The 27,019-nt window shown below is 40.3% G+C and overlaps 1 protein-coding gene across 2 annotated transcripts in view; it reads left to right on the top strand.

Annotated features, from left to right (window-relative positions):
- Positions 1 to 14,831, top strand: part of scube1 (signal peptide, CUB domain, EGF-like 1) — a 119,144-nt gene extending 104,313 nt beyond the window's left edge. For both annotated transcript variants that reach the window (XM_062443405.1, XM_062443404.1), the window contains 14 exons: positions 1,884 to 2,000; positions 3,014 to 3,136; positions 3,292 to 3,411; positions 5,469 to 5,567; positions 6,605 to 6,721; positions 6,907 to 7,065; positions 7,407 to 7,610; positions 7,738 to 7,899; positions 8,667 to 8,834; positions 9,375 to 9,536; positions 9,737 to 9,934; positions 10,540 to 10,692; positions 10,864 to 10,943; positions 11,042 to 14,831. In XM_062443405.1, coding sequence (XP_062299389.1) covers positions 1,884 to 2,000; positions 3,014 to 3,136; positions 3,292 to 3,411; positions 5,469 to 5,567; positions 6,605 to 6,721; positions 6,907 to 7,065; positions 7,407 to 7,610; positions 7,738 to 7,899; positions 8,667 to 8,834; positions 9,375 to 9,536; positions 9,737 to 9,934; positions 10,540 to 10,692; positions 10,864 to 10,943; positions 11,042 to 11,194 — 2,015 coding nt within the window. In that variant the 3' untranslated portion in view covers positions 11,195 to 14,831. The remainder of the gene's footprint in view (positions 1 to 1,883; positions 2,001 to 3,013; positions 3,137 to 3,291; positions 3,412 to 5,468; positions 5,568 to 6,604; positions 6,722 to 6,906; positions 7,066 to 7,406; positions 7,611 to 7,737; positions 7,900 to 8,666; positions 8,835 to 9,374; positions 9,537 to 9,736; positions 9,935 to 10,539; positions 10,693 to 10,863; positions 10,944 to 11,041) is intronic.
- Positions 14,832 to 27,019: the final 12,188 nt, after the last annotated feature.

The following is a 27,019-nucleotide window of genomic DNA, read 5'->3' as shown; positions in this document are numbered from 1 at the left end:
GCCAACATCCAGGCCTTAACAACTTCCTCCACATGACAAACTCCATTATAACATGTGGTATTTTTAGCCCCTGTAAAGCCCCGCGGAACAGACTGAAATAAACCAGGTGAGCTTGAAACGCTGGCCTCCATTCCTGATAGGTTAATAATATTTGGTGCTGGACAAGTATACATAAACACACGGCTGGGCATACACACACACACACACACACACACACACACACATACACACACAAATACACCCACATGCTGACGTAACGGTGAATGTGAGCCGTCCCAACCTCAGTCCAGTGAAGTTTTTCCACGTCGCTATATTAGAATGAGCTGTTGTCCTTAGTTTAGTCATGTATTTGTTTACTATAGCGTCCTCTGTGATTAATGGGACGGCCTCTTCGGCACTCTGTAAGCAGTCACTGTTTGTCTTTAAATGAGTCACAAAGATCGAAAATGTCAGTAAACCACTCATCCAACTGACCTTTGCCTTCATTGATGCAGCGGGGACAAAAGCATAGTGTGTTCTCATTAGACTGAATCAAACCATGACTGAATCTATTCATAATCAAATTAATGTGTTTGGAAGGCATGTCTGTGTTTCAGCTGTAACAGGACAACAGGTTTTAATTAGACTTGAATTTCTAGACTGAATCTATGAAAAACTGGCAATATAGAGTAGGTCAATGTTTTTTTCAGGTATGTCTTAAAGCAGATATACATTGAAAGAGGCGTCGGTCATTGCAGTCCTTCCTTCTGTCCTTCATAGCCATAAGGTATAAAATACCTTAGTAATGTAACTTTAATGGAAAAGATTAGGTATGAACTCTACATCCCTCTGTTCTGTGCAAAAGTCAAAACACTCCACACTCTCAAGTTCAGCAGAAGCTAATATGAGACTTCAGTAGTCTGTCGTCAGTAAATTCTTGGGAGGAACAATTTCCCCAAAGCCAAATTCATCCCATCACCTGAAGGTCAGTGTCTAGCCAGCAACTATTACAGGTGTCTGATATGGATTTATCAAGATATCGAGATAGTGACGTACCGTACTTTGGAATTTTGGAAGATTTCTTTGGAATTCAATTCAAAACTACATATAGCTGAAATAAGTAAATTACAATGTCTGTGTTTGTTGTATTTGATGATAAAGTTACTTTGTCAGATTTTATCGAAAGTCTGCCGATATTGGGCGAGAGGCGGGTGCACCATGTACAGGTCACCAGTCAATCACAGTGCTCACATATAGCATATGCCATAGTGTGGCTGTGGCTCAGGAGGTAGAGTGGTCAAAGTACAGTCCATTTACCATTTATAAAACCATTCACACCTACGGGCAATTTAGAGTCATCAATTAACATAAACTGCATTCTTTTTGTCTGTGGGAGGAAGCTGAAGTACCCATAAAGAACCCACACATGCTCGGGGAGAACATTCAAGCTCCACACAGACGAGCCCGAGCTGGCCTGTGGGTTTGAACCCAGAACCCTCTTGCTGTAAGGCAACAGTGCTAACCGCTGCACCACCGTGCCACCCTTTATCAAATAAAGCACCAGTGAAAAGTTTGGACACACCTTCCCATTCCTCGAATGAGAAAGTGTATCCAAACTTTTGACTGCTACCATAGATAAAGTTCCTGTAACTGAGATATTTAAAAGTCGCTATGAAAGTATATACAGTGAAACTCAAAATAAAACCCTATCAACCATCTTGATGGAACATTGAAGTTAGGTCATGGCTGTGCTAAAATATAGCTTCTTTAATGACCCCTGGAGGCATCGGTGTTATCAGCTGAAGAGGAAATCCACGAGTGACTGAAAAAGAACAAATGAAGCCATATTTAGCTACTGTGTTTCTCACTAGTAATGTACTGTATCTCCTTCGTTTTCCCCTCAGACATCGACGAGTGCTCCTTCGAGAGAACCTGCGACCACACCTGCATCAACTACCCGGGCAGCTTTGAGTGCGTGTGCAACAAGGGTTATATCCTGTACGGCCTCACTCACTGTGGAGGTGAGGGAGAAATACATGAGCTGTTTTTTTTTACCGGTAAAGTGTATGTGTGTGTGTGTATGTGTGTGTGTGTGTGTGTGTGTGTGAGTTGATGAAATGTGTGTGTTCGTCTTTATGCATCTGAAAAGGAAATGCTTCTCGGAGTGTGAAGGTGAAGGGTCACTGAGCGTGTGCAGACGACTGCTACTGAAAGCACTCTCACACCTCAGTTCCCCTCAATAGCTTCTCCCTGAGTTTTGTGTGTGTGTGTGTGTGTGTGTGTGTGTGTGTGTGTGTGTGTGTGTGTGTGTGTGTGTGTGTGTGTGTGTGTGTGTGTGTGTGTGTGTAATTTGTGTTGTGTGCTGGCATCCTTGTATGCATACAGAGCGAGTCTGTGTGTGTGTGTGTGTGTGCGCGCGCCTTTGTTTTTCCTACTTGTTTACGTGTATTATTTGTGTGTGCGCTGTCACACACCTGTAGCTCAGTCAACACGTTCAGTTCTCACTTTCCTGCCGTCGGACCGACTGACGTCAATGACGGCGAGGTGGAGTCAGCACGATCACAGCAGCATGAACAGGATGCGTCTGCTGCAGCATTTTGATGACAAATGCTCATTGTTTTTAGAAGTGGTAAATGTGGTGTAGGTGTTATTTGATGAGGATTTAGTTCCTGGCTGCAGTGCCATGACTTGACTATTGGCATTGTACGCCACCTGTGTACACTGTGACTCGTGTCTTAGAATTAACAACATTTTACAAAAAAGCATCTCAGCTTTAACACCACTGACTTTTGTATTCACTTGGATTTTAGAGCTTTTACTATGAATGTTGTATATGATCCCTAATCCCAAAGATTAAACATTATGTTCTAAAAAGCTGTGAGGTTAATTCAGCTTTCTTTTTATCTGACAGCAGATTTAATGGATAATACCTGCAGATTTGACTCAGATTATCACATCATGTGAAGACTTTGCTGTGGTCAATGAAAAACAGAGTGAACATACTGACTGAAATGCTCTGTGTGATCTCTGTCAGACATCGATGAGTGCAGCATCAACAACGGGAGCTGTGAGTACAACTGCATTAACACCCAGGGCGGCTACGAGTGTGTGTGTCCGCCTGGACAGAAACTCCACTGGAACAAGAAAGATTGCATCGGTAAGCACCAACTCTGTGTGTGTGTGTGTGTGTGTGTGTGTGTGTGTGTCCTGGTTTGTCTGTGTTCCTCCACGTGTGGCGTGATGGATTCCTCACAGGTGTATGTGTGTATCACAGGTGGTTGTCATGGTGATGTGACTTTGTGTGTTTCTCAGAGGCGGTGAAGTGTCTGCCCAATGGGAAGCCAGCACCTCGAGCACAGCTGACCTGCACCAAGAGCGGAGGGGCAGAGGTCTGCTCGCTGTCCTGCCCCTCCAACGCACTCTTCCTCGCAGGTACACACACACACACACACACACACACACACACACACACACACACACACACACACACACGCAAGAACGCTGCCAGGAGGCCGAAGCCCAGTGTTGAAAGATATGTGAGAGAGAGAAAAAAAGAGTCCATTCTACTCGAGTGAAGTAGGAAACCAGTGTACTCTTTTAGAAATGAAACTGTAGCATTTGCCAGTTGTAGTAAATAATGATAAAAGATGGCCATTTTGAACCAGAACATGGAGTTAACATACACAAAACCTAAACAGCTGATGTCACAATAAACTACTTGCAGAGTAATTATAAAATCAACACTGCAAGAAACAATTAAACTAACATTTTAACTCTGAATACAATGAAAAATAACTCATAGTGTGACCAGCTCACAGTTACAGCTATAAAAATTCAATCTACTGAGGAAATTCAAGAAGCCATTTTTCTCTGTACATGCTGCATATGTAGTTATTTCCTATTCAATTCATTTAAAAAAAACAAATAAATGAGTCAATGATGAATTTAAAGGTATACCATGCAGCAATTGACATGCAGACCTGGCCCCTCCTCTCCTGCTCAATGACACCATAGCCAGCTAGAGAGAATGAAGAGAAGGAGCAGCGCCAATATTATACAAAAATACAATACAACAAAAAGGATGACAGAAAAAAGAGAGCATGCAAGAGAGTATCAATATATGTTCAAAGCATACAGGAAAAAACACACTAAAAAGAGGAAAAGGAAATATAAAACCACACAAATTTAGACAAGATTGTAAAAGAAAAGTAAAGTAAAGAAAAGAAAAGAATGTCATCCCAACCATTAGTTCAGGATGACATGCATGGTAGTGCTAGTGGGATGATTGAGTGGGATTATTTCTGTATGTGTCTATATATTTTTTTAGGAAAATCCTGCATAGTACACCTTTAATGATACAGATATAAACATCTCAATAGAGTCATTCTCCCTCCTAAGCATCTATACCATACATATTCTGACAAACTATGACATGACATACATGAATAAAAACGTTACTTCTATGGTAAAAAAAAAAAAAACACAGATTCATCCTTTAAGTGGGTGACAAAGCAAAAGATATTGTATTTCTATAAATCACTCTCAAATGTCCTCCACTGTGTGATATTGCATTAATGCCGTCATGCTGCACATGTTGCTGCCCTCTGGTGGTGACAGTCCACAGTCACCGCTCTCTGTGTCATCCCTGCACTCGATGCCAACGACGCTTGATGAAGGCGCTCGAGCTCTTTATTACTGTATTTGCGGACTCCCCGGGGGGGGCTCTGCAGTCAGATTGATGTGTTTTTCACTGCGCTCTGCTTTCTTGGCTTCACTCGTCCCAGCACTTTGGCTGGCACCCTGGCCTTCTCCTCCTGCGATACTACTTAACACACATCTGCGAATCGATTACATTCTTTGATCACACCGTTTTTTCCGTAGCACGGCCCCGAGCTCCGTTTAACTTGGCGGCCGCCGTGTGAGAATGATGGATAGCTCTCAGGCTTGAAGTGAAATATCTGTTTTTCTATCTTTTTTGGAGCACGTCTTAATTTTAGGGGGGAGGGAGCCATGTAAATTCCTGTGGCTGAATGCAATCCTGGACTCTTATTTAATCATCTTGCTTTTATGACCTCTGAAGGCTTCATCCCTCATTTCTTAGGTGAAATGCGTCTTTGTGCGGATGCGTGTGCGTCGAGAGAGAGAAAGACAGGATTCATAGAGCTGTCGTTTGCCTTTGAATTTCTCAATCGGGGTTTAAGGTCACATGGCGGCAGATGTTTCCTCTGGGCTGTCTGTCTCGCTCCTAAATACAGGAAGATATGAGGCCATGTAGCGTTCAACCATCAGAGCTGTGCTGTTGCCCAACCCACCACTAAGTCAACCATACACACTTCCATACCCACACACACACACAAATCATATGTTTGATGGAACAGGAAAACCCGGTCAATCCTTCAGGCGGAATAAAAGCTCTAAACTCTTTTTCATCATGTGTGATTTCTCTTTTTTATTACTCTAGTTTAAATATGTGCGTGTGTTTCTTACAGACTCAGAGAACAGCTACACACTGAGCTGTGGAGTGCCCGTCCAGTCTGGTAAAGCTCCTCAGAAGAGAAATGCCACCACTGCTTTACCCACCTGTGCAGGTACGGTAAGCCAAGCATGATGGGAAATGCAGTTAGAGTACAGCAGGGGTCAGAAGTACAGTACCTTTCATTACATCTCACCAGTTTCGGATTTCTTCCCAAATATTGATGCATGTGTGGCGAACCTTTAACCACACAGTGCTGTAGGTGATTTATGGGAGTCTCTGAGTATGACGTTCTTTCCAGAACACCCTGCATGAGAATACAAATTTGCAAATTTGCTGCCACCATCTGCCAAGCCCTTTTTTTTTTGTTAGTGTTACGGTAAATGAAAAGGGTAGGGATAACTGGCTAATGGCAAGACTTTCTTAAACAATTTTTTGATGGAATTGAACAGGACACGGGGAAACAAAAACGTCAGATTGGTTAATGCTTTCCTGTGTCATTGGATCACTTAAAAAAAGCTGAGGCCAGCTCAAATTTTATTTGTAGCACAAAACGCCTGTCAAACAGCAACAAGTACCAGGTGCCAGTTTGTAGCTTCATGTCACTGGTTCCATTTAAAGTACATGTAGTCTGTTGTAGAGCTGGGCAAAATCACGATTAATTGAACTTTTAACCTCGATTACGATGATTTGGGTTAGAATGATCCCTGGAGACAAGTTTTAAAATTCCTTAAAGATATGCAACCTTTACTGTCATGGCAACAGTGAACACCCCGATTAATTGACATGAGCAAGATTAAGTCAATTACAGTTTCTAAATGTCGGTTTCAATTATTTTTCGATTAATTGCCCAGCCCTAGTCTGTTGCTTTGTCGTCAATAGTCACACACTGTAAACTAGAATTCTGAGCTTCAAACAGGCTCCAATGTAAACCAACAGCTGATGTCACACCTCACTACATCCATCTTTATGAACAGTCTATGGTCACATCCCTGCTGATAGGTTAAAAGAGCAACTGAAGGTGCATTACTTCATATTACACACAGTTTCATCTGAACAAAGATCAAAATCAGAGCAACAGTTGTTCATCTATCAGTACACTATGTAATGATTAACAGTCTCCTGTTTGTTTCTGCTCTGTATGTAAATAAGACACTCTGGCCCCACCCATCAAACAGAAGGCCAGGTTCAAGATCAAAGATGCCAAGTGTCACCTGAGACCTCGCAACAAGGAGAAACACAGAGATTCAACCAGGCAGAACCTGCAAGGTAAAGAACATCTCACACAGAGAGTCATTGTGGATTAGTACCAGCTCTGCTCCTCCTTTTACACACTCTACTGCTTCTAATCTCTACTTCAACCTAAAAAGGTGAAAAGCTACATCTTCATCTCATCACTGTCCTTCTCCATCTCCTCTTCCTCATTGTTCACTTCTATTTTTGTAACCCGGAAGGTGGCCAGTTCCCCTGTACCGACGACTGCCAAGTGACTTTCGTCAATCTCAAATGCGACTCGTCCAAGAAACGCAGACGAGGACGCAAATCTCCTTCCAAAGAAGTTTCCCACATCACGGCCGAGTTTGAGATGGAGATGAAGGAGGAGGAAGCCTCAGGTGCGATGTTCTCTCCTCCCTATTTTGTCCAACTTCACTCAGACTGAAATAATAAACATACATACAGTTTAAGATATGAATTATATTGAATTATATGTAGGAACTAATCTGGAAAGATGGCAGTTAATGTTAAAACCATTATTAGTTGTAAAAATGGTTAAAAAAAATGGAAATTCTTTTGTAGTATCAAGCCATATATAGAAGACATGATGATATACATTATAGAAACAAGACACAATGTGAGATATTTCAGTATATAATCTTTAAAGGAACAAAAGAAAGAATCCATTTGTCATTGTAGTAGATTGTTTGTCTTATGATGAACACACTTTTCTCTTTAGACTCCTGTAATCTGGACTGTGTGCGGGAGAAGATGAAGCAGAAGCTGCAGAGCGCCATGAGGACGCTCAGGAAGTCCATCACCAAACAGCAGTTCTACATCCAGTTCTCTGGGACTGAGTACGAGGTGGCGCAGAAACCATCCAGGGTACCAGAGGGCGTCGAGGCCTGCAGCACGGGACAAGTCCTACGAGAGGGGAAGTGTGGTAAGCTCGGAGTTTACTAGCTGTCAGTTGGTGTCGTAAAACATTAATGCCTTTTCATAAGGAGGAAGGTGAGCAGGAACCAGAGAAAGTATTCCCTCAAAGCACTGACATCTGTGTTCCTCCTCAGCGAGTTGCGGTGTGGGGACGTATTACAGCGGGGAGCAGGAACAGTGTGTCCAGTGTCATCCTGGTACGTACCAGGACACGGTGGGTCAGCTGTCCTGTGAACCGTGTCCCAGCACTGAAGGACAGGGCATCGCTGGCGCCAAGAATGTGTCTCAGTGTGGAGGTAACTAATCACCCAACCATTACACCAACCGCCTCTCAAAAGCCCCAAACCTTACACCTACAGTACTTTAAAGTCTTAAACCTTACACCTACAGTACTTTAAAAAGTCTTAAATCTTACACCTACAGTACTTTAAAAAGTCTTAAACTTTACACCTACAGTACTTTAAAAAGTCTTAAACATTACACCTACAGGACTTTAAAGTCTTAAACCTTACACCTACAGTACTTTAAAATGTTTTAAACCTTACACCTACAGTACTTTAAAGTCTTAAACCTTACACCTACAGTACTTTAAAAAGTCTAAAACCTTACACCTGTAGTGAGACCTTTAGTAATTTCCCCTGTGTGTCTATCTATCTATCTATCTATCTATCTATCTATCTATCTATCTATCTATCTATCTATCTATCTATCTATCTATCTATCTATCTATCTAGAAAGCTGTATAGTAAAATAAGTCATTTCTACATTTACATTGTCCTCCTGCACTATTCTTGTTTAAATATATCAGGTTGGTGCCACCTTGAGGTCATTAAAAAAAGTGTGATTTTGAGCTACACCACAAGAGAGCACCAAATACCAGTTTTTTGTATTCAGTTACTGAGCTCTTCATGGTCAGAAAATCAACAGATCCTCACACGTGTTAATGATCTTAATGAGCTGAAACAGTTTGAATCTGTGATTATGGAGAGACAAAGTTAAAATCAAGTCAATACCAGAGAAGTGGAAAATAATGAGAGGAGATCTGTCCTCTGTCCTCCCTCAGGTCAGTGTCCTGCAGGTCATTTCTCTATTGATGGGTTCCGTCCATGCCAGCAGTGCACGCTGGGCTCCTACCAGCCAGAACCAGGCCGTGTCCTCTGCTTCCCCTGTGGAGGAGGACTCATGACCAAGTATGAAGGATCTGTCACCTTCAGGGACTGTGAGGCTAAAGGTGAGGCTTTATGTTCACGTGTCAAACTCTTCATCTCTCTGTGTCTCCTTATGTCAGTATGTAGATTTTATTCTATAGTTTCTATACACACTGTCAAATAAACACTGTAACAACCCAAATGACAGACATTTAAACCTTTATTTTCTACCTACAATCAAATCATTTACTGAACACACCTATCTTAACTATTGGATCATGGGGGATAGCATCCATACTGGAATATTCTATAGACTGACAAATCTAAACTGTTCATTTAACATGCTGGCATTTGCAATGACACAAGCCATTTGTCAGCACCATCATATATAATGCTGTCATACAGCCACGTGCAGATGTGTACACAATGGTAATTTGCACAAGTCGATTATAAAGTCATCTGTACAGGGTTTAGTGCTTTGTTAGTGTGCATGTTCTGTGATCCAGGCATGAATAATATCACAGCCTGCTGTTTGTTTTATATCTTCATTCAGTTCATACTGTGTGTGCGTGTGTGTTTATGTGTGTGTGTGTGTGTGTGTGTGTGTGTGTGTTCCTCCTCAGTGCACTGTGCTCCTGGTCATTACTACAACTCCAGCACTCACCGCTGCATCCGCTGCCCAGCAGGAACCTACCAGTCTGATTTCGGGCAGAATTACTGCATCACCTGTCCCGGGAACACCACCACTGACTTCGACGGTGCCACCAACGTCTCCCACTGCAAAAGTAATGCTGCTCCACATTTATATTTCACCTGCTTCTAAACTATTTATCTAAGACCCTTATCCAGAGTGACAGCAGAACAGGTTCAGTGTGTAGACCCACAGAATGATTGACAGCAGTGGTCATTTTTAAAGTTACTGTATAGCAGCTGATGTATTTGTAATGTGTTAGATTGTAAGGTGTTTCTATTATTTTGTCCACAGACCAGCTGTGTGGAGGTGAGCTGGGGGAGTACACAGGCTACATCGAGTCTCCCAACTACCCCGGAGACTACCCGTCCAATGTGGACTGTGTCTGGACCATCAACCCGCCACACAAGAGGCGGATTCTCATCGTGGTACCAGAGATCTTCCTCCCCATCGAGGATGAGTGCGGAGACGTGCTGGTCATGAGGAAGAGCGGTAAACACAGAATCCAATTCATGAGTTCATTTTTTATGCAGCTTATGATTAATACATTACATTACAACTGAATGAACTCAAACTGAAAGTCTAGCTATTTATGTCCCTCATTATGCGACAGTGCTTATTTTTTCCTAAAAAAAGTACAGCTCTGTGTTCCTGTGTGTGGCATTGAGTTTTAATTAAATATTAACCTCTGCATTTATGTCAATGAGGCATTTCATCCCTTTGTTTTCTCACAACAATCCTCTGCTACGCATGATTAACCATGCAAGGATGACACTAATCATGCTGTCACATCATGCACATTCATTCTCTCCCAGCTGTGGTTCAGAGCTGCTCCACAGTCTGACTGAAAGTGATCACAGACACGCTCATATACACGGATTCAAGTACACGTCATTATTTTAGGTTATACATAAAGTGCTGCTTATATAACTTTTAAAAAATAAAATATCGGCACATATTTGCCGATACCGATACATCTGTGATAGGTCAATATCGGCCAATCATATCGGCTGACCGATATATTCGTATATATATTTAACTCTGATCCAGACTGCTGATCTCTCTCCAGGATAGTAACCTATCATGTGTCCTTCCAGCTGTTCCCACCTCCATCACCACCTATGAGACATGTCAGACCTACGAGCGGCCGATCGCCTTCACCTCTCGCTCTCGCAAGCTCTGGATCCAGTTCAAGACGAACGAGGGGAACAGCGGCAAAGGGTTCCAAGTTCCATATGTGACCTACGATGGTGAGTCAGCTCAACAAGTGTACTGTAGAAAGTGCAGCAACACCAGCTGTTATAGGCATGACTATTTTCTGATTTCTTTGTGAAATTCATATATTTTAGTAAAGAAAAGTGAATTTGTCTTCACTTAACAAGACTCATGTAAAGTTATCATTTCACCTTGTTGTGTTGCAGAGGACTACCAGCAGCTGATAGAGGACATAGTGAGAGATGGTAGACTGTACGCCTCAGAGAACCACCAGGAAATCCTGAAGGTTTGAGCTCTACACACTGTTCCTAAAAAAACAAGTACAGGTTGGAAAGTTCTACCAAAGGGACTGATGACACAATTGTCCCTGTTTCCTCCCTCCAGGACAAGAAGCTGATAAAGGCCCTGTTTGACGTGCTGGCCCACCCCCAGAACTACTTCAGGTACACAGCACAGGAGTCCAAAGAGATGTTCCCTCGCTCCTTCATCAAGCTGCTGCGCTCCAAAGTCACCAGGTTCCTACGGCCGTACAAATAGACGGAACCTCTCCGCTGCCCTGTTAAAGACCCCTCCCCCCTCCTCTACTTCCCCCTGCCTCTGTCAGCACATTGACGTACCAGTTCTATGACTGTCTTCTTTTTCCCGTGTTTGTCACATGATGCCTTTCCTCATCTTTGACCCCTTTAACTAGTAACACATCATTAACCGCTCCTCCTCTCATCCAGTAACGCTGCTCTCTCTGTAAGGTTTGACCGATATGGTTTTTTTTTAAAGGCCAGTGCCAATATTTTTTTATAATGTAGCAGAATATACATGACGTGATATATTGTGTGTATATATTGTTTCCTTCAATTTGATCCTTTTTTTTTATACCAAACATTTACAAGTATTGAGGTTTGTTTTTCTCCCAGTTGGGATAATGATAGAAAAAAATACACCTTCTACATATGGTAGGTGCAATATCTGCCCACTTTGGTGTTGCAGGTTTAATATTGAGTAAAAATCAAACTATAAAATACTACAGATGTGTTAATAATCAGAAAACTAACAATATCATACAAAGTTAAGTATCATAAATGTTTTACCAACCTGTAGTCAGAGGAAGAAGCTGCATCAGATCACTGGCTGGGTGTAGTTACAAGAATGCTCACTGTTTGTTTATATGAACTGTTTGTTCATGCTTTACTCATCAGTAATATGCTGTTTTACTGCATGAATGGAAAGAACTTTGGGTTGCCTGGTTTGAACACATGTTAAGGCCAATGAAGCTTTCTTTGTCTCCTAGCTCAAAAGTTCAAAAGTGCAAATCAAGCAGCATTTCAACCTGGACAGTCTCAAGTTTGTCTTTGTCATGCATTAAAAGTAGTATTTATTTATCTGTAAAGCATGAATAAATCATGCATTAGCTCCTCCTGGAGTTATTTAGGTACATGTTATTGTTAAATGATCCCCCCCCCCCAGTATTTAATAAAGGCCAGTATCAGCAAACCAATATATCGGTCAAACCCTATGTCTGCACACCATCTATTAAATCTTCATCTCTTCCAGTCATTTTCCACGTCTGTACCTTTCTTCCTTTCGCTCCTCTGCTTTTATTTTTTATTTTTTTTGCTCCGCTTTGTTTTCTGTGTTGTTTTTTATGTTTTTGTGATATTTATACTGAACATGTCAGAACTTGCAGAAGCCCACATCACAGACGTTCTAGATAGATGTACAGATGTGCGAGACGAGTAATGTTTGTGTGGATATGCACAGGTGTACATGCATGATGTGTTAGGATGTAGAGGCCCACACAGTGTACATGGATGTATTCCCCGAATTTGGATTTCTATATTTGCCCCCCCCCCCCCCCCCCCCCCTCCTCTCCACCACCAAGATGTGCACGAGACAGAGATGAGAAAAAACAATCTGTGCACTTAAAACACATTTGAAATATGGAAAAATGAATTCAAAGAAATGTCAAAGAGGGGTGCTTTAGCCATTGGAGCACAGGGAAAGATTAAATGGGATGAATCACAAAGTCTATATTGTAATTTTTTTTTTTTTTTTAAATAAAAAAAAAAAAAAAGATATATAACAAGATGAGATAAACTACCTGCAAGTAACAGATTGTTACTTTAGAGTGAAATGTATGTGATGTAACTAATATTTGGAACGTTAATTGCACTTGAATTTTATATTTTAAACTGTAGGAGAAAAAAAAAAAGAATCTAAGTTACGTATTTGTTACCTTTTTTTGTGTTGTTTGAAATGTGCCACGTTTTGGCGTTGAGGATAGAGAGAGAGAAAAAAAAAAAGCGTTGCGTCTCCTCTTATCGCTCCCACTCCGTAGCTTGCAGTTACCCTAAAATCTCTGTTACCGCAGCTTCAACCCCCATTCACACACACACACACACACACACACACATACATACATGAGGAAACATCTCAAAACCTGACTGTATGTTAAACTAAAGCGCACAGAGAAAAAGACAGCGTATGCATGGGATCATCTACAGTTACAGCTCCATACATCTCCCACAGCTGCCAGAGAGAGGAAGCGCCTCCATTAACGGCTTCTTGTATGATGGCGCTCCATACATACTACTATATACCTGCTTCAAATATCTGCATTCACCCCAGATGCAATCACTTTTCATTAAACAGGAAGTATGGTGGGTGTTTACTCTGCTTTTTCTTTTATAACCCGACTAAATGTTTCTGTGTCATTCCCGTTGGTACTAATATGTCTATGAAATCCTTTTACCGCATACTGAAGATTGGACGCTATATCTGCACAATGCGACTGGAGTTGAAAAGCGTATGTTGTGACTGTGAGTGTTGGTCTGAAGGTGAATGTAGTGGCAGGGACACGGTCTGAATAAGAGTGTCTTGTGTGTCCATAGCACTTGCAGCTCAACTGTTAGCCAGTGAACTATATCTCTATGTTATTTTGTTCCTAAAGAAAAGATAAGAAAAGAAAAGCAAGTTCCCCCCCCTGACAGAATATAAAGATGCATTTAATTGCGGTAGAGCTCGTGTAATATCCCTCACTGGTGTTACAGCTTCTAGTCTTTGTGCTGTGCACAAGGAAGATGAGGAAGTCTCAGTGCTAGTTAAGAGAGTTTAGATTATAGAACCATACTGGAGGTCTTTTGTGTGTTTTAGCCCTTTAACTGCAAATTGTGTGCACTGTTAGTCTACTCTAGTACAAGTACACTGAAAATCAACTGTAGGAAACGTGCAGCATACTTGAGATAAATAATACATCACTGTGAACAATTCCCTGATTTCATGTTTCTGTCATACAGCTTAACTGTTTTTCTTCAGTGTGTTTGGTGTGTTTGATGACATACTAAAACATACGTACATAATTAAACAGCAACTTTTTAAATTAAGCCAATTGAACCAAAACCTCCCGTTTCTATATTTTCCTTCCTGCTCAATCCTGCTAAATACTCAATACTTCATAACTTCCCTACTCTGTCTGCAGCTGTTAGTCCCAATCCCAACAGTTCCTACTGAACATGTAACTCTTCAGATACAACTCATAAATACATGTTTTCTTTTTTTTTTTTAAGGCTCAATAATTCCCTAAAACAGCTGCTCACTGTAGTTTTGATCAAACTTAACAGTAAAAGGAGGAAATATTACATTTATTGGGGACTATTTTAATCCACATGTGGTGCTTTAGGGAGCAGCAGGACAAAGTGTGTGTGATTGAATTAAAAAAAACTAAAGTATGTGTGTTCATGGTAATGGAGGAACATGTCTCCAAGTACAACAGTGTATCTCACTGACTGCTGTTTACATTTTGGACAACGCACACGATACTTGTTAGTAGATCAATTAAAAAAATATGGAATATCAGCAGATTTGGACAGATTTAATGAAACACACCCTCTGTACTACCCAGCTGATTACTGTCCTGGCTGTCAGTGTAATATTACACAAAGATAATCCATTTTACCTCATTAAACCTGATCTGACTTGTCTTCACAGAATCCCCTGATTTGATAATAGCGTCTCTATGCTCTGAAAACAGTGTTGCTGCATCGCTCATATTGTTCCTGGTAACACATGTTCTGATTGTTTTCACTTCATTTAATCAAACTGTGTTTGGCACTTTGGGAAATAAGATATTAGCAACTGCTAGCCAAGATTACAGTAGAAAGCACCACATGAAAATGGAATTTTAAGTAAGAATTTTAACAGTCAGTTCATGTTCTGATCGTTCTCACATGACAGCCTAACTGTAACATGAAGTAAAAAGTACAACATGTTCTTAGTGATGTTTTTTTTCAAGTCTCTGCAGGTTGATTTTCATAGTGTACTGTAATGACACCGATGGCTAGAAGGCACAAATTCAATCAAAAAAAGTTTAACTCGGTCCTGTAAAGTGTACACAATTTGTAATTAATGAGCCGAAGCAGGAAGGAGCACAGGTATGGTCCTGCATAGCACTGAGATGATCCCACAATATACAAAGATAAACATATTATTACAGGAATTGGCTGATACAGGTAATCCCACCTGAAAGACTATTTGGAAACTTTTTTTAACCATAACCTTAAATATCAGTGAGGTCAGTGTTTATTCTCACTGGATCATCATTGAATTCCCCCAAAAAAGAAAAACAAACTATTGTTAGGTATTGTTCAGGCCTTTGCCACATAGCTGCCACACAGACATGTTAAGGTACGGCCTGCTTCCTGTTTGAGGTGGGCACTGTTCAATATGAGTGTTATGAAAAAAAATGATATGAAATGCTCTAAAATTTATAATTGACTGTTTTTTTTTTTTTTTTCCTGAGAATGTATTCTATTGTGAATGGATGGGTGCATGTTTTGTGTGTTTGTGTATAAGAGAGTCTGAGGATGACGAGAGTGTGTGTGTGTGTGTAATTCAGTGTGTGTGTGAGCAGTGACTTTTTGTGCCGGGCGCCTGTGATAGAAAAAGAGACTGTGTATGTTTGTATGTACTTTAGTCCATTTTGTAGAGGAATAATTTTAACGTTTGTGTTAGTCGGTTGTACCCAAAGAGAGAAACTGTAACGCAGTGTTGTGCCATTGTTTGGTCCATGAAACTCCAGTACTGAACAAATTAAATAAAAACAGTAGCAGAAAACACACCCGAGTCATCTCTTTTGTGTGTGTGTGTGTGTGTCCGTGTTAAATCTTCTCATCCCACAGTTAAAAGAAGAAAAAAAAACAGGCTCAGGATAAGCCCTTGTGGAAAGTCTTGTATCTGCTCATTATATCTCTTATCTTTCCTCAGACGTGGCTCTATGTGCCGTTACACACAACCGGGCCTAAAGTACGCTTCCGGAAAATTTAGCTGACGCTGCTAATATTGCTCTTATCTTCAAGCGATGCAATCTGTGCGGCACATCTGGATGCTACATCAGAAACACTCATCATCATCATCATCATCATCCACACTGCAATGATTTTTTTTTTTTTTTGTTCTCATTCGAATTCCCTTTCTTTGTTGGGTTTTACTTAGAAGGTGAAGAGAATACTTTGGATTTTCTTTGGACTCAAACTGTTAAAACGTCTCTGTAAAGTCTTTGGAGGTGAGAATCAGAAGAATTAGAATAATGTACTTGATACACACATCTACACTGAAGCCCCCAAAATTATTAGTTAGTCATTATTAGCCCACACACCTGGATTATTAGATATGAGTTTATATCATACACCACCACATTCAGTAGTAATTAACACACCCTAACTTGGATAAACCTTTGAAATGCTCCTTTAGTTACTCTGATTTAGGGAACCTCATTTTAGAAATCAACGTGTGTTTTCAGGTGTTGGAGAGTACTGCTACATATGTGAAAAAAAAAGTTTATAAAACCTTTTGTGTGAAATTAGATAAACTGACTCAAATGATGTCGCCGTCTATTCCGTAGCGTTGTTGCTATGGTTGTTGCTAAGGTTTTTCCATACATCGTTTGCGTTGTCCGCTCTCATATTTCAGATCTGATTTTGTTTCTGACATCTTTATTTGAGTAAAGAACGAGAAAAGCGGTGAAATCCAACTACTCTTTTTTGTTTACGTAGCCTCTGGAGCTGGCCAATCAGAACGGAGTGGGGCCTTAAAGAGACAGTAGCAAAAACAGCCTGGTTTAGATACACTGAACTGGGGGGCTGCAAAAAAGAGAAGTATGTAAGATAAATCAGAAGTTTTTTTAACTGTAAATCATGCAACTATATCCCAGTAGAGACATAGAGTAGAAATATAGACCTGGAATCGTGCATGATAGGTCCCCTTTAAAAACCATAAGTTCAGTGGTTTAAGCTAACAGATCTTAAAGCAGGAGTTGGTCATCCTCTTTCTGTTTGCTGACGGGGAAACTCAGGTTTGTCAAAATCTGAGACACATGGATCTGATTGAATATCCGCAGTGACACTCATTGATAAAGGCTAAACTATAGATTTGGAACAAAAAGGTGACATATTGCTCCTTACCTCATTCCATTCTGTACAAAATCAGCATATTTGGAAGTCTCCTGTATTTTCCCCTCATTCAGAAGCAAACATTAGCTGTTGTTTGTTTGTTTCAGGTATAAAAGAAAAAAAAAAAAGCAGCTTCTGCCAAGCAAGACAATCCATCACAGCATGACACCTGCATTTGATTTGGCCAGACTTTGTTTTAGTGTTTTTCATTTCTGCCTGAGCTGAGTGTTTTCATATCACTGCTGCATTACATTACACTCTTCTCCCTATCAATCAGCTGACATCCTCAGGAAGTAGAGAAAGCTGGAGGAAATAAACACGTCACCTTACAAACTTTATGGAAATTTTCATGTCTTCTTATTTAGGGTCTTTTTTGGGAACAGCAGGTAATTTCATGCTAATCAGATACAGAAATGTTTTTTTATTTTTAAGACCACAAATTAAATACAGATTACAAGAAAATGAAAAAAGTCCCAGATGTAAATGAGAGTGGCAATCTTCTTTAATGATGGAGTTCCCAGTCTGTTTAGAATATAACTGTAAGTCCTCAACTGTTCTCCTGTTTTGTCATTAATCATATTTGACAGGCAGATCTGATATTTCCTACGTGATCTTTACAGGACGTCCAATCAGCAGCCAGCATCTGCAGGCAAATGCAACTGTGCCAGATGCTGAGATTACTCTCCCTTCACTATCTTGTTGCCTTTCCCTCCATCAGTCGCTCTGCTGAAAGTTCACTGAATATGAAGTGATAAAGAGCCAACCTGCACTGACTTCGTGACAAAACTGTGACAGAAACAGTGCGGTTTGATTTAATTACAGATTGATCTGGTGCCACATGGGGAGTTATAGGATACATGTAACAAATGTGGGAAAAGTACAATTTTCTATCTTTTATATTTATTTATTCCTTTACATATCTTCAGTTACTCTGTTTTCAGAATATTAACGCTCCTCTGATGCCAATCATCTATTCACAGTAAGTAAAGTGGCATACATCAATTTCCAGACCCAGCTCTCTGTGGAGAAGGTGACATCATATATAATGTGGGGGCCAAAGCCAATATTTAATTTTTAAACCTTTATTGAATTGTGTATACCTAAATAACACCATGTGTAACTTACAGAACTTATTTGCTGTGTTGTGTAATCTAGCCATAAAGAAAGTGATGTCTGTCTGTATGTATGTCCTTTACATTTCTCAACAGCTGTTCATCCAATCTACTTCACATTTGGCAACTGTATTACTGAGGACCCAAGAAAGTGTAGTGCCGAGTATGAAGTTATTTGGATGGAGAAATATATTAAAAATACCTAATGAACAATGTTGATTTGCATCTTCTTCTGCTCCTGGAGTCAACAGGCAGAAATATGGACAGCAGCACTCTGCCATCACAGCACACATTATGGTCAGAGGTGGGATTCCATCCATAGTGATGATGACTTGAAAAAGTTTGAGATTAAGCTCTACTATTGTACTGTGTACTATGAACGAAACTTAACATGTATAGTGCATATATATATCTTGAAAAATAACATGCAACTGGCCCGTTCCCAGTAGCCATGTTTTGAACAGGAACAACCTATCCATGTCATGAAATCAGCTGTTTAGGACTGTTTTTGTTAATTCTCTGTTCATCTGTTTTTTTTACTAACTCTCCTTTCATTGCATATCTTGCCACCCTCTGCCCTGAAATCACCTCATTCCCCTCACCTGAGCTTCCCCAACCTCTTCCACAGCTGGCCCTCATCATCCTCATCAGCCTCCCATTGAGTCCTTTGTCATTTACTCTCTGTCAGATCGTAAAGCCACATGAGCCACACTGGAAACTTCCCAGTATTTTGTTAGAGTTTTCTTTTTTGGACCTTTCTCTTTTCATTTAGTTTGTTTCTTTAGTTTGAATCCTGATTTATTTTTTTTCTCTTCACTGCCATCTGACCAATACAGGCAAAAGAAAAACAAAACATTTTCATTAAAGGGAACATCCAAAGACTTTTAAAAGGTATGATTTCCTTAAAAACAGTACCATGGAGGATATTTCAATATAAGAACTGTATTTGTCCTACAGTGTTAATAAATGATTGACGTCAATTTGTAAAAACTATACAGCATCATAACTCTCTTACTGTCATTTCATTAATTAGGCCTAATGTATTTAGTGTATTATGTTGTCTTTGCTTTTATTTAACCCAGTTGTACTCATATACTGTTTATATACTTTCTTTTATAAACGATATTCAAATCAAAGATGATCACTACATGTGTTACAACATGTGTTTCCAAAGATTTTTCAACAGATGTGTAAAAATGCAGATACACTGTGCACCTTGTAGGTTTGAATTGGCAGCCAGCAGACAGTGTGAAGGTGTTTTCTCATGTCAGAATGAAATGTAGTCAACCCTGCAGGTACAGATGGTTAGAGTGCTGAGTGATTTCTGATCAGCAGATTATGTTTGGGTTTTTTTTTCTTTCTTTTTTTTTTACACACTGACCACATTTAACCAGCAGGTGGCACACTCACCCCAACATGTGACTGTGGAAGCTTCCACTAACTTGCTGGTTTTGGATGCATGTGTTTGAGCTCCAGATTGTGGTCTATTTGTTTAGCTCATTACCAGACTAAATCCCAGTCCAATTACCTGCAGATAAACAGGAGCAGAGGTGGTGATATGCTGTAATGCTGTAATTTAACTGATTATCCCTTACACAGCCAGTAAATGATGGAGAGTCCATTCTTTTTTTTTCATTTCAGCAGAAAGATTGAACAGCCCGTGGGTTCAGCAGCCCCTCAGCTTAACAAGGTTTATAATACAACACTATATATTGATCTGTTTGGTGCTTTGTGTGTCTGTCTCCTGCATGTGGCCCCATTTTCTCATCATCTGTTAATGGTCATGTTCATCCTTCAATGTGAGTTTTCTCAAATTAAGAATATATTACTGCCCCATGGAGTGAGTGAGATAAATCCACTTTCACTCCGTCTCTCTCTCTCTAGTGTCTTGTTCCAGGGATTTCCAGACAAGAGTTTCACATCCTGTATGTTGAGAAAGAAAAGACGGATTCGTGAGGAAAGCATCGAGAAAATGACACGACTCACGAAAATCAATGAAAAAAGTTGATTTTCATGTGAAAGAAAAAGAATTCTATCAGTCCATTGACAGACTGCTTATTTTAACATTTCAATTCAAGGGCTAAACAATAAACTACAGGAGTTATTACAGTTAAGCTTTTTGCAGTCATATCAAATTCAAATGATACTCTTTAAGTCCATGTAGAGATATTATAGAAACAACAAAGACTAGAGCAGAAATAATGATTCAATTAGTCGATCCACAGGAACAACTTTTATTCAAAGTCATTTTTAAGCAACAAATATTACAACAAATGTTGTTAAAAAGTTCCTTTACTCGGGTCCTGTGTTTAAGTACGTGTACTTTGAGTATTTCCATGTTATGCTACTTTATACTTCAACTCTACCATGTTTCAGAGGGAAATATTATATTTCTGACTCCATTACATTTAATATACAGCTCTAGTATTAACTTAGTGGAGGCAATTTACTCACAAAATATGTGATTATATATACACGGTCGCCCATAAAGTTGAATAAAATATTGTTTTACCTCTATCCATGAAATGATTGTGACAATGTGATTTATTCTTGACAGATAAAATGTATATATACTCAAAATTGTATTGATCAATCTCATTATACCTGGTCAAAGGTGATTACTGATGTGTATAAAAAGAGGAATGTGTCTGAAAACAACATTATTCCAACTTTATGGGCGACCGTGTATATACAATTGAATATGTCTGTTTATAGATTAACTTTTACTTTGAGGTTTATACTTTTACTTTATCTCCCTCCATTCACTGTGATGTTTGAGCTTCACTGTGCAGAATGATGTATGTGACACCAGCAGACTGCTGAAGGAGGAGAGTACAGAGAGAATGGACCTGTCACCTGTCAGTGAAGCAGAGTCCAGCAGTTAAACGTTTGAAATGAATATTATAAAATATCATCACACAGTGTTTACTATATGTCTTAAATCTGGTCTGGAGGTGAATAAATACATAAAGGGATAAAAGGAAACAGATGGATTCAGGATTAGGATTGAATGATATTCTTGGCTTCGAAACTGCCTTTAAATCCTCATGTTGTAATATATATCTGACTGAATGAATACTGTAAATATGAGGGGGGGAGGGGGGGCTCACAGTTATTTAAACCCCGGTCACGGCCCTGATGGTCCTAGTGGGAGCCTTATAATGAAACCAGCGTGACTCTTTTTTCTTCTTTTTGTCTCTGTGTGACCGGGACTGAGCTCCATCTCTGCTCCTCCTCACTGCACCGCGCACCGGGAGATACGGTGGGCAGGACTGATGTGAGAGAGAGAGAGAGAGAGAGAGAGAGAGAGAGAGAGAGAGAGAGAGAGAGAGAGAGAGAGAGAGAGAGAGAGAGAGAGAGAGAGAGAGAGAGAGAGAGAGAGAGAGAGAGAGAGAGAGAGAGAGAGAGAGAGAGAGAGAGAGAGAGAGAGAGAGAGAGAGAGAGAGAGAGGAGGATCTCTCCACGACTCTCCTCCGGTGCACCACGGGGTGCGCATTCAAACTGACCAGCGCGTCTCTCTCGCAGCGCAGACACCTTCCTCTCCTCCTTCCTCCTCCTCCTCCTCTCTTCACATCCATACATCCATCACCGAGCAGCAGCAGCAGCAGCAGCCCTCGCATCTGACCATCTGACCGCAGGAGCAGGTAGGTTTACTCCTCTTTTCTTTCTCTTTAAGTGCATTTGTGCAGAGGTGTCCACTCATGCGCGCCACAAACGGAGATTTGCCTTGAAGGCTGCGTATTCCCGGGTTAATCTCAGCTGTGGACCCTCTGAACCGGTTTTGGGAAGGGGGGTGTGGGGGGGGGGGGGGGTGTCTGAGCAGTCTGGGTTATAATAAAGGCATGCATTCACATTCATACCCCCCCTCTCCTCCTCCTCCTCCTCCTCGACATAACGCGTACCAGCAGGGCTCACCGGAACGCTTTTATGATGGATCAGATTTCAGTAGCACCGCATCCAAAAAGGGCAAAGTCTGTGCGTAATGTACAAGAGTGGAGAGACTTACTGGAGCTTCACAACACCCAGAGAGACAGTTGGTGCAGCCTGTGGGACCAAATGGCTCCAAAAGTTTTTTATTAGTTGAGTGAAACAGAGAGCGCACACTGCAGAATCAGCTCTCATGAGTGGAGGCAAACTTCTGCACACAAAAAAAAAAAATGTGCAAGAGGCTGATAATTCTCAGGAGCTCTTCAGATAATTCAACTGAAAGGATTTAATATCTGCTTTTAATTACAGAGGTACAGTTGGCAAAAAATCAGCCTGCAAACTCATTACTTAAAACAATTTGTCTGTGAGTGATTAAAACCTGAATTAAGCCAGATTAAAAATAATTATCAAAGTAAATATAAGAAAGAGAAAATGCATCTGCTCTGATTATTTGTCCATCATCTTCCTCACATGGCTTGTCTTATATTATTACTGCTATAGTTTCTGAATCATATTTCACAGAGCAGTGGATCTAAAGCAGACAAAGATCTCGGGGCGATACTGTGCACATAAAAACAGACACAGTAACTCAGCGCCACACTCAGATGCACTTTAATTTTCTGTGTGTGTCCATATGTAGCAGAAAAACGAGCGAATAAGCAGAGGAGATTGGTTCGCAGTCTAATGTGATGGCTGTTAAATATGAGAATTTGCCTGAAAGAGAGAGAGAAGAGAGAGAAGAGAGAGAGAGAAGAGAGAGAGCATCAATCAGACAGCCTCTCTTATGTTTCTGCATTTATCAACCGCTCCACATCCAGCATCTAGTATACAGCATCCATACAGCACAACATGCTCTCACTGTTGCTGCCAGAGGCTTCTCTTCTCTTCTCTTCTCTTCTCTTCTCTTCTCTTCTCTCCTCTCCTCTTCTCTCCTCTTCTCTTCTCTTCTCTTCTCTTCTCTTCTCTTCTCTCCTCTCCTCTTCTCTTCTGTGCAAAAAAGTCTCCAGCTTAACTCTCAGGTGGCAGTTTGGGTCAAATTGAACACTGTCTTTTGACATGTTTGCCTGTTAAAATATAATAATACGTTATAAAATAATAATATATATTTCCCTTTTGGATGTTTTAGTGCTGAACCCTGAATGGAATGAAAAAAATATCAAATTATATATCAAAAACCTACATTTGTCTCTTGAAAATCATTCTATCAGTATGCAGATGTGGATACAGCTGTGTCAACACTATACCAGAAGAAAGAAAAAATAATAATTAAGACATTTCTTGTGACTGGTGACAATACACCCTCATGCTCTATATAAAAAAAAAAAAATTTCCAAAATGACAACTGTATAGACTCAAGCCGACTTTTTTTCTCCTCCGTGACGATTTCACAGAGAAGGAAAAAAGAAACCATGAGAGAATGATTCTTCACAGTGGGATCTGTATGCTTTGTGTGCCTGAACGCATGTGAGCGTATGATATGGATGGTGCAGAATCTAGTGGATTCTTTTGTGATCCATCTCTTACAGAAATATAATGATTCTCCTTTTAGATGCAGACAGTACCGCAAAGTGTAATCAGCTCTTTAAACAGTATATAATATATACTACGCTCATGAAAAATGTAACACTAATACAATGAAATATGTATAATTATATTAGTTAAACATTAAGATAATCGGATTAAACTGTACATCTGCTGTATTCACTTAAAGCTGAGACTAATGGAACTGCAGTTTATGAATTATACAAGAGCAACTTTGTGCCTCAGGTTGAGTGTGATGTTTGGTTCGTGCACTCTGTATAAAAGGTTATGGTGGTGTTTCTTCTCTGTATCGTCTTGTGAGGATTCAGAATTTCGTAGAATCGGTTTCATTTCTAATTCATTCATTTCCTGTGACAACCGGCTCATGCACTGCAGCTACATTCAGTCTAAATGATTCAGTCTGCTTTAAATGAACTAGATTGTATGACGCGTCCTGTAGAGCTGCAACGATTAGTCCGTTAATCGATTAGTTGCCGACTACTAAATGAATCAGCAGCTGTTTTGATCATCAATTAATGGTTTTGAGTCGTTTTAAGAAAAAAAAGTGAATATTTTTTGGTTTCTTCAGTCCTCTGTGACAGTGATCGGAATATATTTGAGTTGTGGACTGTTGGTCAGGACAAAGAAGACATTTGAAATTTTCCTCTTGGACTTTTGGAAACGTCGTTTTTCGCTATTTTCTGATATTTTATAGACCAAACAACTGATCGATTAATTGAGAAAATAACTGATAGATGAATCAATAATGAGAATGACAGAAATATTACATTTTATTTATAGAGTGCTTTTCACTGGACTCAAAAACTCTATACATAAGTTAAAAAATCATAAAAAACAAGATAAGCAAGCACGAGGTAGAATATATTAATTTCCATTGCAGCTGTGGTGTCATGTGACTGTGTCTAAAGGCACAAATGCATCTACCTGTTGTGACTGTCCACTCTTTCAATACATCCTCCTGCTGCATCCTCTGCTTCCGCTCTCTCTCTCTCTCTCTCCAACAACTCTGTGTGGCTTTTTGCGTGTTTGCAGTGTTGAAGTAATGAATCGTACAATTGTGGATAATGATGTACACACACCAGGCTAGTCACTGCGCAAAGTGGTAATTGCTGATTTATTTTGTTGGCAAAGTTATTAAAATTGTCACATTCAGGAATTTTTTTTTTTTTTAAAGACACTAAGTTCTTTATTCACACAACAACACAAACAGGTTGTGTATAGGTGTCTGATGGAACAGATACACTTCCATTTGAATCCATGCAGGTTTCTACACTGACAGCATAATGTCTCACACTTAGTCACACCGTGTGCATTATTGCATTGGTTGCGTATGTGGCTCTCAGTGCTGAAACACATCTGAACCCCCAGCAGTACTGTGTGACAGAGGACTGATGGAGTGATTTCACTTTGTTTCATTTTAGAAACACCTGCAAAATACACACATCTCTCTGCTCAGAGGCTAAAAAAATCCCTGACCAAATATTTTGTCTCTTTGCACTGAAACCATGAGGTCAGCATGACGTAAGGTTGTTCGTTATCCTGTAATAGCTACAACAAAAGTATAATGAGTCTGGACTATAAATCTGCTTTTTTTTAAACTTTTGTTACATATGTTGAAAGCTCTAAATGGATTCAATAAAGAATGTGTAGATGTGATGATTGGTTCAAATTATTAAAATTGTATTGAAACCACACAACCTGCTGACTGATGATGATGAAGACAGTGCGCAGTAGCCTGTATTGTTGTTGTGTGTGTGTGTGTGTGTGTGTGTGTGTGTTTGTGTGTGTGTGTGTGTGTGTGTGTGTGTGTGTTTTCAGACGCTCAAAACTTATTTTATCGCTAGACAGAATCAGATTGAGAAGGTGATGATGAGGTTTTCCCGTGAAACCTACATTATCTGGAAAATCTGCACACTAGCTCAACATGTTACAATCTCCCAGCGTCTGCTAATGCATGTTTCTTTTCTCACACTGGCAGTGTGAGGAGCTGTCACCGTCACATTCATGACAACACAAACACATTTAAATATGCATACACAGGCCTGCACACACACACACTAACCTGCGTGCACACAGAATGCACACATGTATTGTACGCGCTCCTGAAACACATCCACCCAGCATGCTGGGATTTGCCCGTGACAAACAACCGCGGTGTGAAGTGTGAAGTGTGTATCTGTCACGTCAGTGTGCTGTCAGTGTGTGAGGTTGCCGGGGAACGAGGAATCGAGATGGCGCGCTGACATCGAGCGGCGGGTCCATGCGGACTTTGCCAAAGCCGCCTGTCCCCAAATTATCACCTCCGTCTCCCAGCATCCCCGTCATCTCAGCACCTCTCAGCAGCTCTGTTCTCTCCCAGCAGTCGCCAGAGCCTCCGAAAAATGAGCTGCAGAGCTGAATTCAGTCCTAATGGGCGACACACACACACGCGCACACAAACACACACACAGGCCTCACACACCAGAGACAGGCATAGAAAGGATTCTTATCAATTCTATTCATTACGATATATATCTCCTGAGCAAACATTCAAACAAAGAGAACACATTATGCATTACAGCACAAGCAGAAAAGTACATTTGTAAGTAATTTGTAAATAATAAATCATTCACGCTCTGGAACGACAATGTGCAGACGGACTAATATAATAATAACAGCAGTTTTTTCAAGGTGATAATGCTCCATACCCACTCAGGCTGCCTGTATGACTGTATTGTTAACATAAGGTTTAAATAAAGAGTCATGTGAGTTTGCTTGCCAAGATGGTTGACATTGCTCCTGAAATATGAACCATTCCCTCCTTAAATTCAATCATTAAAAGTGGTTTGTTTGTTTTCACTTGGCGCAATTTTTTGAAAACCGCTGTTTTTTTTCTCCAATTTGCCGCTACAGCACATGCTTAAAGTCTCAAACGGCTAAGTTAAGGATGATTTATGCTAGGATGGCAGTGAAAGCTACATGAATGGCCAACCGCAACTCGATTGCTCCAGTTATCACATCGAATGTTCTCACAGAACTTCTAGCGACTTTGGAAAAAGTAATGTAAGAGATGTCGCAACTCAGCAACGTTCTCAAAGAGCTGCAGGAGGATGATTCCTCAGTGGAAACCTCACAGGCTAAAGTTAGCATTGATATGCTATTTTTGAGAAAGCGGAGGAGGCAGAAAGTTGGATCGTGGACATACGGGGTGAGAATGGTTTGGTTAAGCAATGAGCTGGTAAAGATGGCTAAACGATGTGACAAGCTAGAAAAAGCAGTGTTAATAGATGACTCAACCTGTAAGCTAATCGGAGTTAAAGAAAAGACTGGAGGTTGGTACGCACGGCCATGACAGTATATCA

The sequence above is a fragment of the Scomber scombrus genome, chromosome 22 (assembly GCF_963691925.1).
Source record: "Scomber scombrus chromosome 22, fScoSco1.1, whole genome shotgun sequence".
In the NCBI taxonomy this organism is placed as follows: Eukaryota; Metazoa; Chordata; class Actinopteri; order Scombriformes; family Scombridae; genus Scomber; species Scomber scombrus.
This window is presented reverse-complemented; position numbering and strand designations above follow the sequence as displayed.